This window comes from Mercenaria mercenaria, chromosome 17 (assembly GCF_021730395.1).
Source record: "Mercenaria mercenaria strain notata chromosome 17, MADL_Memer_1, whole genome shotgun sequence".
NCBI lineage: Eukaryota > Metazoa > Mollusca > Bivalvia > Venerida > Veneridae > Mercenaria > Mercenaria mercenaria.
Window position 1 is genome coordinate 4,592,306 of NC_069377.1, and position 16,942 is coordinate 4,609,247.

The window sequence follows — 16,942 nt, forward strand, 5'->3', positions numbered from 1 at the left end:
AAGCATAGAATGTAACCAAGAAGACTAACAGCAGGCTTGGTTTGATTGAGTCTGTTCATGAGAGGTAATGAAACGAGCAACACCTCTCACGCCCACTATTAACGGCTTAAGCGGAACTCTAGATATTACCCATCCACTGAACGAACTCCATGATCCCAAAGGACCAGAAAATATACCAACACTGAATCCAAGTGCAGGGAGACTTTTTACAGCCGCCACACGGCACTTAAGGATTGCTATAGCGATAGTTAATGAAATATGTTAAAATTCATTGGAAGCATAGAATGCAACCAAAAATTATAGTGGCAGACTCGGTTTGACTCTGTTCATAATGGTAATAAAATGAAGGCGACTTGTTTGCGGTATGTTCGCTGCAACAAGGTTAGCTGAATTTCGCAGCTAACCTTGACGACAAATGTTAAATCTGCATATGAAAACAGAACACCAACTGAGCGTTTACCAATCTATTTTATCAGATGTGTTGTGTTTTAGGCAAGTTATTTTACTATTCGCAGCACAATAACAACAATTCTTTAACGGCAAACGTAAAGGTATTGCTCTAATTTCATTTAACGTAAATTAATAAATAAAACTTCCTGTATGAAATAGGACCTGTTTTACAGCTGTAAAACGTCTGTAAAACACCTGTCTTTAGAAATTACAGATGTAATGGACCTGTAAGTGGGGAATAAAACCAGAAATACTGTTGAAATTTGCAGGTGTAAAATTAATAAAGTAATAGCAGGTCTCAAAAATACAGCAGTAAACAATTTAGTTGAAAGTTACAGCTGTAAAATGGTCATGTCTCAAAATTACAGCTGTATCTTTTTTAGAGGGAAACACGAGTACTGTCAGTCATCTTTAATTCGTTTTGGTGGGATATAACTGAAATTCACAGAGACACAACATCATCAAAAATATTGGAATTTTAGCCATAATGGAGTCAGTGCAAATGTTTAGTTATCTAATACAGCTGTAAAAGGACATGTGTAAGCACATGCCTTAACAATTTACTCTTTATTTGAAACCGATAAGTTAAATGGAAATAATTCAAAAATTGTTATATGTTTCCATGACATAGAAACTTTTATAAACAATAAATGATGCATAGTTTCTACCTTGTATCCTACCCTTTACCTTTGCAATTGCTATGCTAGAAACATATTTCATATTGTTCTTTACTTACTAGATCATTTATTTTGCCATTTATGTAGTAATTGCTACCCTTTCTAGAGAATTGCAATTCATCCTAAAACTTTTGTTATCTGATTTCGTCCCTTAAAATAATGTTCTCTTTTTCAACGCCTGTTATATTTCTACGGCTGTAACTTTTAGGCATATTAACATCCTTCACTTTTTCATTTTTACAGCTGTAACATTTTCATTTTTACAGCTGCAACATTTTTACAGCTGTATCTCATTTGCATAATTCGACCTACAGCTGTAGTTATATAAATCTACAAGAGTAAACAGCTGTAAAATTTCGCACAGGTTTTAATGTAAATTTTGAATGTAATTTGGATATCCCAAACACTTATCGAAAATATGAAGATTTTGACGCCTCAAACATTTACAGAAAAATAATAAATGGACTCTATCTCAACTTGTCTTGTCTCTTATCATAATATAAAGAAACCCACGAAGTAAAAATATTTTTCATACAAAAAGCAGAATGCAGAAAATATTCAAATAAGCATACGTTACAATATTCTCACAAACACAAATAATTCTTTTAAAATTGGCAAAGTAACTCTGAACTGAGTAGTTTTATGCTCGACTCATGCCATTGACTCATACAAATTACAACAATACAACATACAAGATTACAAAATTAATGATCAATAAGTACACCCGACGCGATTCTTTGGAAGTCCTCAGTCAAATACACTTAAACTCTATTTCAATTGCTGCCGTGGTAATACGAAGTTATCAAACTTGAGTAATACCGGTTACTAGCTAAGTAAAGCTGTGTACATATTGACAATTTCAAGTTACTTCATGAAAGATTTTATGATAATATTTTCTGTAGAATGATCCTCTGGAAGTTACCAAGAAAATTAATGGCAGACCAGATTTGACCGAGTCTGTCCAGGAGTCATATATGTCTTGAATATGGTATGTTTCCATATGAATGACGTCAGTTCCCTTCATGCACATTTATAATATTTTCAATCTGAAAATATATACATTATATAATACAGTAAGGTAAGTTGTTTCCAATAAAAGTGAAATTGCATTCTAAATTTCTTTCTTATAAATTGGTCAGCTTAATTCTGTCTAAAACATTATAGCTTCGTTACATTCTAACAAAAAACTTTTAAACCTATCTATTTCAATCGTCAATGTATGTAGACGATATATAGTTCCTCGATGGTGTTTTGCCATGGCTATTTTAAGGCGGTGTTTTGCCAGTTGCTTTTCCAAGGCGGTGTTTTGACACTGGCTTCTTCAAGGCGGTGTTTTGCTATTGGCTTTTTCAAGGCGGTGTTTTGCAACTGGCCTTTCAAAGGCGGTGTTTCGTCACTCCCACTGGCTTTTTTCAAGGCGGTGTACCACAGTGTTCCTTGAATTATTCGTTCAATACTCGTTTTCTGTAAATAATTTTGTCCTGCGTTCATGCGTGCTTTCTTGCGTGAGTGCGTGTGTTTGTGTGTTTGTGTGTTTGCTTTGGTGAGTAGCTGTGGATGTCGGTCACTGCATTGATGTAGAGAAGCTGTGCTATTTGATATTTATCACTGTTTTCTTTACCCTGTAATCAAACTTGGTCATAACTTCCATCTATCTTCTAACTTGGTTCAATACGCAGAGAACACAATAAATGGAATACAATTATCAGACGCTGTGAATATGTTTCATGACAGTGTAAAAGACATATGTATTATAAAGGCATTACTCCTTCAGTTGCTTTGATTCATGTTAGAATGTTGCCATTATGTCCGTACTTGATACCCGGAACACTGCTCAAGCTAAATGGCAAAGTGGCAAACAAGCAAAAAACGATAACCTTTTAGACATTATATACATCACTTACCCAAAGGTAGAAGCAGTGAGCGTCACTATTAACTTTTCTAACTTGCTTTTCATCATATCTATGCAAAATTTCAAACGCTCTTTGAAGCCGCTCTTGATCCATTTCCTGCTTTTTAATGTGTGTCATCATGCCTAGCACAGATGTTTCATTTGTATGTGTTGAAGCTTTCATCCGAGACTGTATAGTCGCCCAGTCCTTCAACAAATGTGTACGAATTAACGTTATTGTTCAATTTAATATTTTATTGCAATTCAATCTTGCATTTAGTATAACTTGAATTTATACATTACTTTACATAAATTATAATTAGGACACACAGATATACATGTATACTTCATGTACGTACACATAACAAATCTTGACATTCTTCATGTTAGTTTGGTCTTCTTCATTTAAATCTAAAATAGTCTAAAACATTAATAAAACATTTAAATATTTTATCTCTGACTTGCTATATAACTTCAAATAAAAAATATGTTAAACATCCAAAACTAAACGTTTCAAAACTAGTTGTAACAAACCCAGTATAAGAAAACCAAAAATACCTGAAAAGAACGTCTCTTAAGAGTTGTGAATTGATACCAAAGATATAAATACAAAGCACTTCTGTTGTGAATACTTTTGATAGAAGCAAAAGAAACGATCAATTATGTAATCAAAAACTTTAGTGCTTTCAAAATTCCAAATTAAATCTCGTTTTAATCATGAATAAATTGATAATGCAATCGGTGAAAATATTACTTAGAACGCATCCATTGAACACAGCAGCAGACTCAGTTTTATTGCATCTGTGCATGAGATGTAATGAAATGTGCAACACCCCTAACGACCGCGTGGACGGTGGGTTTTTCATCGGTATTCTATTATATATTGCAAATGGATGTCCTTAATGTTATCAAAAGACCAGAACATTTCAAATGCTGAATCCAAGTACGGAGAAACTTTCTACTGCCGCCATACGGCATTGAAAGACTGTAGAATGTGATAGTCAATGAAATCTCTGAAAAGATCATTTTGAAGCAACAAAGCAATACAATAGCAATGTTATTCAGTTAATTGAAAACGAATGCTCCAAATGATATAAAGTAAAACAATACCTTCAAATAATGCTCTGACTCTCCTAATAATACCAGAAGTGCTTTTAATGTGTTATGAACTTCATCAGGAGCGTGTTTCAATGCTACAATTTCTTTGTTTGCTTCCTCTAATTTTGGTACTTGTCTGGAGAAACCATTTAATGCTACAATTTCATCTGCTATTTCTTTGACCTTTTTGATTTCCATTGTCAACGCATCTCTGTTTTTGTACAGGCTAACAATCTGTAACGTCTTTTGAATCACGTGCAGGTTTCTTCGTAAAGCGCAATCTCGTAATTCTGTAAAATATACAATATTAGAGAGTATGCTAAAGATTATTTTGCAATGAATTTAATTAAAAATAAAAAGTTATTTGTGTGCGTTTATACGGGTAGACACACAAACATGACTTTCAACTTTTATAGTTTGTTTTTTATGGGTACAGGAGGATCAAACTAAATTTCAGCACAGCCAAAAAAGTCCGCCCACTTTCATTTATAAAATATTGATAAGTCTAATGGAAAGCCATATACTTGTGTCGATTCAATTTTAATCTTTAGCGTGAGAAATATTAATATAATTTACTCTTTTTAAAATTTTGATGTTCAGTTTTGAATGAATATTTCGAACGACACCATTTTGTTTATTTTATTTTATTTTTTATACGCCCGTCTATGTAAGAGCGGGGCGTCTTATGTGAACACATGTGGCGGGCGGCGGGTGGTCGGCGTCCAAATGCTGTTTGTAAATGACGTCAGATTGCGCGTGCAATATCATGGAAAGGGCCATCCTTGATATCTCTACGCTTGTATGAAAGTAAACGGTGTTTTAAAATACAAAATATAAAGTGAATGTAAATACTAAAAAATCCACAATTCCCTTGAATCTATCATGACATGAATTACAGCGAAATAAGTGTTTAAAAATGTTCGAGTGATTTGAATGAACAAATCTAAATATCTGTAATAATAAAAGCCATTTTAGAATATTCCTTAATATTAATTTTACCAGTATTTTTTCAACAGAGATTATTTTTTAGGAAGAAATATTATGCGTAAATTAAAATTAAAATTGCATAAGAGCTGCCATTAAGCATGAATACTTTATTAGAATATAAATAAATATAATTTCAATATTGTAAAAATCCTCAGCCTGATATTACTTACTGTCCTTGCAGAATAGAAACCAGACCATTGCATTAGCAGAGATGATCTCATCATCTGAGTCGGCCACCTTTTCTTTCTTGCATTTTTGAATACAACTTTGTATGTCTTTTATCTGTTCTTTCCATCGTCTTGGTTCGACAGGCGCTTCAACTACTTCTTTAAGCTTCTGTTTAGCATTTCTTACATTTGCCTGAATCAAAATGTATAGATCAAATTAAGTGCATTTCAGAGATATATTAATATTTAAACTTTCGCAAGTTTCCTCAACGAATGAAGTATAAACAGTGTTTTTGTTACAGTGTAGATCAAATTTTATGATTCCAAGAAGCACAATCTTTCTCAATTTAAATATTGTCGTATGAAAAACAACGGTAACAAATTTTCAGGTCATGCAGGGATAGTCTGGTTGCGATCTTATTATCAATATCTATTCTATACCTATTTTATCTATCCAATCACGAACGTTCATTTGCAACACGTGACCGTACAATATATTACGGTATTTGGATGCACGTTCGTACAAAAATCCTGTATTTTCTGTATTTGGACGCACGTGCGTACAAAAAATCCTGTATTTTCTGTATTTGGACGGTTCAACAGTCCCATGTTAAACATACGATAAAGCCCGAAACGCGTGAAAATGTTCCGAATGTAAATCGGATGAAGAAGGCGCTCTATGTACAGAGTTTGATTATGCGTCTTGAAATCTGGATTTAATTTGAGTTTTTTTGTTTACAACACACAAGAACGATTCAGGGGATAACAATGCTTTCTGATTTAGATATTAAAACGTTCGTTCGTAATCAAAAAACTTAAAAATACAGTAAAAGGGATCATCAGATGTTGGAATATTTGAAAAGTCGCTTAAAGAAACCGTTCCGGATGAAACCTAGAAATTGGTATCAGCCCTGACTGTCTGAATAGCTACCTCAGCAGTTTTTATTTAACGGTTAAGAAACAAAATGGAGAAGATTATGAATGACAATGGACGGGCGGTCAGCATCCTAGCGGCTCGTCCAATATGGTTTTCTCAGCTGGGTACTTGTCCAAATATATCTCCCTATTGTACAGAACAATGTTAAATAACCTAATAGTAAAGTTTTAAATAATGCAGTGTAGCACAGATAAGCTTTGAGCTTTAAAAGTCAGCAAAACTACAAATGTGTTCTAAAATGCAATCCATTCAACCAGTTCAAATCTTCCAATTCTTAATACCATCTGGTTTAATATACAAATGTCGTGACGATTGTACACCTAATATATTCCATTGAGACTGAAGTAAGATGGCAATAAGACATAAACAGACGTATGTAAAAAAGGAAACATTTTAATGGAGAATATTATCAACTGTTACTGTATCAAATTCAAAAATCGGGGTTTTTTTGTGTGTGTGTGTGGGGGGGGGGGGTTGTTGTTTTGTTGTTTTTTTGTTGTTTATTTTTGGTTGGGTTTAACGTCGCACCGACACATTTTAGGTCATATGGCGATTTTCCAGCTTTGATGGTGGAGGAAGACCCCAGGTGCCCCTCCGTGTATTATTTCATCACGAGCGGGCACCTGGGTAGAACCACCGACCTTCCGTAAGCCCGCTGGATGGCTTCCTCATATGAAGAATTCAACGCCCCGATTAAGGCTCGAACCCACATCGATAAGGGGCAAGTGAGGGTAATTTGAAGTAAGCGACCTTAAGCACTCGGCCACGTGGGCCCCAAAAAACCGTTTAAGTAAGTATTAAACTTACACGTTCGGGTGTATACGCCAGTGTCGAAATAAGGTAATTGCAAACATTTTCCCATTCGTTGTTTGTCTTCATTGTAGTCATATGTTGTATTGACAGTCCGTATTCACCTTTATCAGGGATAGAGACAGCTACAACAAGCTGTTGTGAATGTGCAATTTTCTGTACATTTACTGCCGTATCATCTAGTTGTCTTCTGCGACCACCAACTTCACCATGTACAACGGCGGTATAGTTCTCATTTATGTCTCGCACTTTGAATTTAACGTCAGTCTTCTTCTCTTTTTCGTTCACAGGTATAAGCCCACTAGGTTTTGAAGGCATCAGAAGACCAGCTTCTACAGAGACCGGCCCAGGACCCCACCCTACTTTGCCACAGTCCAAAGGCAACAGGTTACGGCCGACCATCTCTTGATTGCAGACGAGTTTGAATTTACATAAACGAAGACTTTGGGATTTATGGGGACCACCAGAAATTACAAGTTTATAGATGCCAGTCTCTGGAAACCTAATATCAAAAATGAATATTTCGCGTGCTCTTGAATTGAATACCATCCTTGCAACATCCTCCACTTTTGTTGAAGTGTCATATGAATCGGCATTCATATCCCTTTTAAACAGTTCATATTTAAGAACAATTAAGTCAGCATTTGCAGTTCTTGCTTTCATTTCTATCTTACAGAAACCATTTTTGCTGTTTAGAACGCATGTTTGTTCACTGGTCAGTTTAAAGCCGATATCAAAGAATGGAAGATGCAAATACGCCTTCTTTATAAATTCTTCAAGTGAAGGCACGACAGAACCTTGGGGCACTAGCTGCCATTCTGTTTTAGAAGCACAACACATGTAGATAAATTCCTCAGGATTTGGCATGAAGAACTGCTCCTGGAAAACATTTAGTTCTATGCCGGAAAATGCCTTTTCCTTTTTAGTCATTGTCTGGCCATCTTGCTCAACTTTTATCCATCCACCAATATTGTGTCCAAACACCGCTCTACATACCCAGTGGGCATGCACAATTTGCCAACCAGATTCTACATAGACCGCATTCCAAGACGATAGTGGTAAATTCTCGTCCCCAGGGTTATAACTAGCAGCTTTTACATGGCCTCGTACAATTGCACACTGTAAACCAGCTTTTCTGAAACACAGAACAAATTTCAGGTACATACATGCTTGATTAAGCTGTACTTCGCTCGAAAAAAAATGAAACAACCGTGTATCACAAAAAGAATCTACATTTTCATTTTGCAACAAATCCCTTATATTAAAGCAGGTTTTGTTCTGCCAAATTTCTTCTTGTTCAGTATCTTATCTAAAACTTCAGCATTCGATCTACGATGAAATTTCAGAATACAGAATCTTTTATATTTATATACAAGATTACAAGTATTTTCGAAATTACCTGCATAGTAAAGCATAGCATGTAGCGTAGGACATTTTTTCCTCCTTAAGATACTGAAGGAGACCTTGTGGAGTATCAAGGTTCTTTTTCCCATAGTTTTTCCCTTGCAGTTCCTGTTGGCTCAGCCATACAACAATGGCCCTTGCTGTTTTAGTCTTCCGAAACATGTCTAACTTTAAAGGTTTTGTAAGATACTCAAGAAGCTCTTGAAAGGAACCCAGTAGGTGTTGGTCAGCCTTAAAAATAAAAAATAAAAAAGTATACTCGAACAATGGTATGACCGATCATTTGTGCGCTATAAATATTTATAATTTAGAAGGAAGTTCAGTATGTCAAACGTCACGAAGAAAGACGTTCTAGCCGAGGGAACAAAATTGCAACCTCTCTATTCATCGCCTAGTGTTTTACCTAATTAGTGATCTTTAGAAATGTTAAAAGTTCTTTAACATAGGTTTTGATAGGTCTGTTCTTTGCAAACTCCCCAGAAATAACAGGAAGTTTTCTTCACAGTCCACCTTAAATTCAAAATCGTAGGATTTCTGTTCACCCAAGCCATGCTGTGTATCACAAATCATATCATGTCGATGTCGATGAGAGATGACATCACAATATTTGACGTATTCAAGAATTCTGTATGTAAACGGGAATATTCTGTAATTAGATGCTATATATTTGTTCCCACTCTTGAACACTGTGAGGATAAATCCTCAGTAACTGCTGAAGGTAACTTGCTGAAGCCCTATGACGAGGTCTGAAACGTAAGTGCTAGTGCCGCTACGGCTCACAGGTACTGCACGAATGGAATCATAGTCTTCTTACTGTATATGTAGTTTTCATGATATATATGTGAAGGCCGGTTGCCTTGTGGACGGATATGTCTTTCATGATTTAAAAAAAAAACTTCATTGTAATATGGAATAGTTTCGTACGAGCTTGTTTGTTTTGTCTGTTTGTTTTGGGTTTTATTCCATTTCATTTTTCGATAGTATTTCAGTCATGTAACTGCAGGCAGTTAATCTAACCAGTGTTCCTGGATTCAGAGCCAGTTCAAACATGACCGCATGTAACTGCCAACTTCCCCAAATAAATCAGAGGTGGAGGACGAATGATTTCAGACATGACGCCATTTATCAAATTGTGACGGTGAAACATACGCCCCGCCCAGTGATTGTACACATGGCCCCGCCATATGTAGATCTTCGCTGTCCCTTTTGAGCTAAGCGGGTATATTGACAGTGCCTTCGAAATAAAAACCAACATTAACTGAATGTTAAAAATGTCTTCTTTAATTTTACTTTCGCACCTCTATCATTGCATTTTCTAAATAGGATATAAATGTGAAACATTTTTTGTTTATAACGACTGTCTTCAGCGATTCCATCTAGAGAATATGTTGTGTTTTTTTTTTTTTTTTTTTGTTTTTTTGTTTTTTTTTTTTTGTTGTTGTTTTTTTTTGTGTGTTTTTTTGGGGTTTTTTGCTTGTTTTTTGTATTGTTTATATCTACTCCAGTAATCTGAGCTTCCAATTTATTTAACCTTATTGCAGTAGCACTTTTCCTAAGCTGATCAAGATTTAATACTGCAACTTATTAAAGCTTGATTCAAGGCGTCTTGCTTAGTCTGTGCTTTTGTTTGTTTTGGGTTAAACGCCGTTTTCCAACAGTATTTCATTCATGTAACGGCCGGCAGTTAACCTAACCTGTGTTCCTGGTTCTGTACCAGTACAAACCTGTTCTCCGCAAGTAACTGCCAATTTCCCCACATGAATCAGAGATGGAGGCAGAATGATTGCAGACACAATGTCTTTTATCAAACCGTCACGGAGAACACACGCCCTGCCCGGTGATCGAACTCACGACCCCACGATTCGTAGACCAACGCTCTCCCTACTGAGCTAAGGGGGCGGACTATGGAGATCTAAAAGGGCTTTTTCTCAGATAAATCTTTCTTTTTCTAAGGAGTTGGAACTTAGCACTGATATCTGAGTTTCGAACCCTATCTCTTGACACCGGATAGGGGCATACATAAACTGCAAATACGTGTCGTATAAATAAGCTTTTATTAATCCGAGCTAGAAAATCTTCCATTTACTTAAAACCACAATATATATCTTTCATAGACTGGTTACTTTTTACACTTTTTGTCGTCCAGTCGGTATCTGGTAAGTTACAGGTGAACATACATATCTGATAAACATAAGGAAACAAGCTACACACCCTGAATTGCTCAAAAGATTCAATAAATGTTCAGTACACAGTGTTTTACTTCTATCTGTCAGTGCTTTTTTACTATATGAAACCTGGGCCATAAAACAAATACAAAAGCTAGGATTACCTTCTTAGCATGATCGTCAATCGCATGAAATGATAGAGTTGATTCTATACTTGCAGCAGTCTGAGAATGACCTGGTTTTAGCTCGTCGGTAAATTCATCTGACATTGTGTTTAAATCCAATGTAATGTAAGCATCATCAACGTCAAAGTTCTTGAATAAGTCATCTTCGTCTCTAGCGTTGTTGAATTTGTCATCTTTAAAACAATACTGCGTACGTGCTAAACTTCTATGTAATGGACCTGGAGGTTTCGGTTCCGGATATCCTTCCTCCCTTTCTTGTATTTCGATCTGAAATTCCTCCCTTTCTTGTATTTCGATCTGAAATTCCTCCATTTCTTGTATTTTGGTCTGAAATGTTTTTTATTAATTATTTTACACAGGAATATTGAATCGACAGATACAGGCATGAATGTTATCCGTGTGGACTTTCTTCCTTTGATTTTGGAAAAATATTCGAAAGGTGTACATGTGCACATGTGTAGCAAATCTGGGAACGAATTGAAAAAATGCGGATGTTAAGCCATTATTTAATTATTAATTTTACAAACCAATGTTGTTCAAGGCATAATTTAAACAAGCCTTGCAAAATTAGTTCTACACATGCTGTATAGTCTGTATATATATTATAAAGGTAATACTATACCTCGCCACCGCTTTCATCTTTCTCCACTTGGCCTTGGACAGAATGGAAAATTCCCATAATTAACGTGTAACCACAATGCTGTAAAGATATATCGTAATAACCAGCCTAGCAAATATAGTAAAACTATGGTGGCATATCTCTGCCTACCACATATCCACTTATTTATGTAGACATTTTTCTCTAAAAATGTCACATATCCAGTTAGTATCTGGCAAGTGGCAAAATTGTGTGTTATACAGATAATTAAGTTAACAGGACAAAACTGCCTGTTAGCGCCCACTTCTGCCATCCACATATTCACATAAATAAAGGGTTCTATTGTGAAAGTTTTCATGGTATCCAGTTAATACTCGTACCAAAATTGGCGTTTATCAGTTAAACTTTTCGTCCCCTATACGGAATTGTCACGGTATATCAAATGGAAACGGGGAGAAAATGTAGAGGCGGCCGAGTAGCTCAGTCGGTAGAGCAATTGGAGAACGGTATTCCGAGGCCACTGGTTTGAGTCCCGGTCTGGCTGCACATTTTTCTCATCCTGTGACATTTGGCGCCTAACGTGGGGTCGTGACAGCATAACATTGGTTAGTCTGTGACGCCTGTATTTGACTGATTTATAAATTACCCGCTGAAATTAGAGGACAAATTTCAAAATGGTGGGAAATATGTCACTGTATAGAACTTGAATGTTGAAACGGAGAGAAGACACGTGGGCGGTCGGGTAGCTCAGTCGGTAGATTGCCGGAACAATATTCCGAGGCCCCGGGTTCGAGTCTCGGTCTGGCTTCACATTCAGTTTCTTACCCTGTGCCAGAATAAATAAGTGTATATCCACCTTATCCTCTACTACCACCTTTATTCCGTAATGACAGGGGACGATAACGGGATATTGTCAATCATAACTGACTGACAAAAATCAAGATACCTAGTTAACGTAAGTGAATACGTGGATGGCAGTAGTAGGCACTAACAGGCAGTTTTGTCATGTCAAGATACTTAAGTGGATAACAAGCAGTTTTGTCACTTGCCAGGTAATAACTGAGTAAGTGACATTTTTATGAAAAATTTCGAGATAAATAACTGGATATGTGGTTGGCCAAAATATGCCACCATATAAAACAACGTTGAGAAAGTTTGCTTCGTTATTGATAGAAATTTTTCGGAGAAACTACATTTTCAAAAATAATTACTCAATATTGATTTTCTTGATACGTAATATTTCAGCAAAACAAACCCTTTCCTTGTCGAAATTGTCCTTTCCATGTTTCATTCCTTTCCCATTTCAATTATGTTTCGCATTGTTTTCGTTTAACATCTTGTAATGACACGTAATTGTCCGTTTTGAGTAAATAGCTCGTTGGTTGTTACTTTCTACTCGAACATTTTCACTGAAATTTCGGACAGTTGTCTATTTTTATACATAAAGCACGTACTACTAGTATGTGAGTTTCCGCTCATAATCTTAAAGGGTTATGAAGAGATATATATTGATGATAAAAAGCGAAACTATAGTTAAAGAAATACTCCTTACCTTTCGAAAAGTTTCTTCTAAAATTAGATAAATCCTATAAACATTTTTTTCTCTTTCTTTTTTGCATTCCACACTTTCTTAAAGTAGCGTAATTATAAAAACATTTTAAGCGCAGATATCTTTGTTGAAGGACATCTAAACCTGAGCTTGTTGAAGACAGTGCATATTATGAAAAAGGTACTACATTTAAAAAAAGGTTGTTTGAAATTCATAAATTGATAACCAACAAATTGTAGACCTCCTTTCTGATAGTGTAGAGGACAAATAAGCCTGATCTATTCATTGGTAAGTACAGTTATTCTAACTTCAATAGTGTTTGGCACAATTTCAATGAAAATCTTCAAGCTGCCGCAAAAATATCGTTTTGGGACATCTTTCCGTTCACCTTTTAATCAAACTAATATGATCAAAGTCACGAAAATGTGTTTTCAGTTAGGTTAGTGGACTATGATTTCTTTCGTCAGTAACAATTGTGATTTAAATCAAAGTTGTGCATTTGGCAAAGACTGCTTTCAAAATAATATTTTGAAAATAGTCTTTGCCAAATGCACAACTTTGATTTAATATGATTATCAACGTAGTGCACATAGCACAGGTTCTCTTCCATTAGTACTATTCTGAGCGTCATTCACGCTATGAAATTTAATGCAGATTTTAAAAAAAAAGATATTTCTTACAATGCTGGCTTTATTTTCATTTTACTCACAACATATGGTTGTTTTACTGTTAAAGATATTAATTTAGAATTGTTAACCGAGTGATTCGGACCACTAAAATATGTAAAAGGTAAAATTATTGTTTACTAACAAGAGTTGTCGAATATGGTATTATTGTATGCTAGTCTGTCCACCATCTATGCTTCGCTTTCCATACTTTCGGTTAAACTTTCACAGATGCATTTATAAGTGAAAATTATGGTTACTGAATAAAAAAGAAAGACATTTTTTTTTCTTGTAAATTTCGCCCAGATCAAAAGTTCTGATTCCTTTCACAGAATAAACATCTCGGCCAGATATCTTTTGTGTGATAGACGCTTGTCCAGTTTTGGTGCCCATATGGATCCCCCATAAAAAGTTAATCAAAGGCCTGAATGGCCTGAGTCAGCTAATGATTGATGTACTGACAGTATAGTCTACCAGTTTCAGTTTGTTTTTAGTTTTTTTTTCTTAAAATTTCATAACACAGCTCGATATTTACCCAAAATATTATATCCGGATACGATTACACTTTTCTCCAGTTTGAACAATATATTTTACAAATTGTGATGATACGAAGATATTTAGCAGCAATTGGCAGTATCTGACATTGAAGTTTACGGTTAAATTACCTCTTATTTAAATCTTTTCATAAAAAAGTTGTTTCGTTTCGCCAAACATAGACGATCTACTTTCGATTTCAAAAACTACAAGAAAATACAATTTAATGTTTCGCCGATTTGTTTATTTCTCGAAAAATAAGAACTAAAATCATTTTTAATATCAGTAGTAACTAAACAAACCAGTAAGAGCTTCTTCTTCCGATAATTTATCCGTTTACTGACTGCAAAATTCAACCAACGCAAAGTTTATAGAAATCATACGATGCGTGTTTACGTTCAATGTGGGAGAATTAAGGCTGATCGGCTATGTTACCTAACGCATCCAGACGATTCAGATTTTGTTTTTAAAAAAGCATTGTGTGCGTTTCTGTAATTTTATATACGTTTTTATACGCTTAGAAATTATTAGACATGCGTATTTGCATTATTTCTATACGTAATTTACGCTAATACGCATCTTATCTGGAGCCCTGCTGGAACTATTTTTTGTCTTTCGCTCAATGTTACCCAAGCTTTGTAAGCCTGCGCAATTCTTAAAATGCACATTTATGCTTAATGAGTTACATTCGAGAATTGCACAATTACAAGTCATAAATATGACAGATTACATCGTATATTGGTCATAGCAAAGGGAATTGACACAACTTAACTTCATTCATGCAGTGAACTGTTTGAAGTTTGAGAAATCTAATGGAACTACATCCCTTCACTGTGTTATTTGGTCCATTTAGAGAATCGTTGGATAGCAAGGACTCGTCAAAAGGCTTTCAGCCTTTAGCCGACTCAAAAACCACTATTTTAATACTAAAACGAAAAGAGTTTTCTTCCTATATACTAATACATTGAAAAGGTGCATGTGTTGCCGTAACACTATTGAGGTTTTCTAGCACACGATGTTAAGCAACCAAAATATCGAGTTCAGTGTTAATGCAGGCTAACATGTTGCCGTTTACACATTGGGCATTTAGAAAATAGTAAACAATCCTATTCTGCCTGGTCTACAGCTTGTGATAGCTTACATTTGAACTCAAAGACGCTAACTTGTTAAACACTGACTAACTAACGTTGTCTAGCAGCCATATTATCGGCAGACATTTTGATAATAGACCAAATATCTCTTTGAGGAAGTAGGTGATATTTGTTTTACCAAAAACCCGTCCTAATAGTTTGATTACATCAAGGTTATTGTGTCATGGTGCCGGAGCCAAACAAAGATTACTAGGTGCTTCACAAGCCCTCTGTATGAAAATTTGATGCTACACAAAGATGTTTTGCTTCAGGTCGTTAGACAAGACAATGAATGTTTCATTAAAGCAATCCACAATGTATCCAATGTTACTGTGTCCCCTGGAACAGTTTCATTCATCAAGAAATTAGGAAAAAGCTCTTCCTGGCTCGGGTGCTAGTGTAATATTATTTTCGAAATATGATATAGTGAATGCCTATAAAAGACGGTCCCGGGCAAATAAGAGAGTTAGTTGCAAAATATTCTAATGACATACACATGCTCAGTTATGCACCACCTCGTTTGTGGTTGAAAGAAGGCTGATCTGTACTTTTGAATCTTAGCAACGCACTTGTAAAAGCAATCCGAGGTAAACTTGTGGATTTTGAAGAAAGCTGTCCCGGTGTCCACATTCCCTCCATTATCTGTACTACAAAACTGGAGAAAGTATCTTTCACAGGTAATTGATTAGTTCAAGAACCTTTTAATACGTACGCATGAATAGTTTAAGTCATATAGGGTAAAGTGTAGCCATTTAAGGAGCATGCCTTCAAAAGAACATCAAAATTACATTTATAAAACATCTTGTAATGTATTCAAACATTTAAAATAAAATAAAAAATCTACATGCAATTTATTCAAAATAATACTAGTATGTCATGACTATGATATTAAGTGAGGCTAAATTTCGTCTATATTACAACTGTTATTAGTGACTTCCGGTTTAAAGCTACACGCCAAAAGTGAGGGTGAAAATTTTCAACACGTTCATTTTCATTTAGTCTGGCATAGAATGTAAACATGTCACAGAATAATGATTGGTGGGTGAGTTAGTTCTAGATATTGGTAACAAATGAAAGACACAAGTAAATTTCAAAAGCGTTACAACGGCTGTTTACTACCTTATGCACAATATATCTGTTCATTTATAAGGATATTTTGTAAAGCTCATAAGTCAACATGTCTGTACCACTAGTTACTTTCAGAGTGCTCACATGTTATGGATTTTGAATGAAAATATTTTACGCCTAAAAATTGTGGGAGAGCTCTTTAAAGGGACATGGCTCCATTTTAACATCAAAACTTCATTAGTAATTGATATCAGATATAAAAATTGATACACCAATCAATACCTTAATGTGCAAATTTAAATATAAAGTACAGCTAAATTCTTTTTCATATATGATATCAAATTTCGATAGCGTGACTAACGCCTTTGATAGTTTTCTACCATATCTTATTGACTAAGATAATATTTTCAAGATAGATACTTCCTAAAACGTAAGGAATTGTTTTCAGACGTCTTTGTCAACATCAATTCAATGATCCATTCTCTGTTCGAGGCAAACATTTATCTGCATATGAAAAAAAGAACACTTACTGAGAGTGTAGCATTTTATTTCATCAAATGTGTTTTGTTTTTGGCAAGTTATTTGACTATTCACAGCACAATGACGATAATTCTTATTTATTTGTTT

General features: G+C 35.1%; 1 protein-coding gene across 1 annotated transcript; it reads right to left on the reverse strand.

Annotated features, from left to right (window-relative positions):
* Positions 1-449: 449 nt before the first annotated feature.
* On the reverse strand, positions 450-13,158 carry LOC128550236 (lim and transglutaminase domain protein ltd-1-like). Its single transcript, XM_053528846.1, has 9 exons — positions 12,922-13,158; positions 11,394-11,471; positions 10,751-11,098; positions 8,417-8,652; positions 7,015-8,152; positions 5,274-5,463; positions 4,129-4,406; positions 3,032-3,226; positions 450-2,173 (listed from the first exon to the last, which is right to left on the reverse strand). Exons 2-9 carry the CDS (start codon positions 11,448-11,450, stop codon positions 2,138-2,140), a joined length of 2,478 nt encoding a protein of 825 aa, XP_053384821.1. The 5' UTR covers positions 11,451-11,471; positions 12,922-13,158; the 3' UTR covers positions 450-2,137.
* Between the last annotated feature and the right edge of the window lie 3,784 nt (positions 13,159-16,942).

What these genes read in the sequence shown, in the direction of transcription:
- LOC128550236 (XM_053528846.1), bottom strand. Translation starts at nt 11,450, where the DNA reads ATGGGAATTTTCCATTCTGTCCAAGGCCAAGTGGAGAAAGATGAAAGC. An exon ending in AAGATGAAAGCGGTGGCGAG is followed by an intron (nt 11,099 to 11,393) that starts GTATAGTATTAC and finishes AAAACATTTCAG; the next exon opens with ACCAAAATACAAGAAATGGA. An exon ending in TGCTATGCTTTACTATGCAG is followed by an intron (nt 8,153 to 8,416) that starts GTAATTTCGAAA and finishes TCTGTGTTTCAG; the next exon opens with AAAAGCTGGTTTACAGTGTG.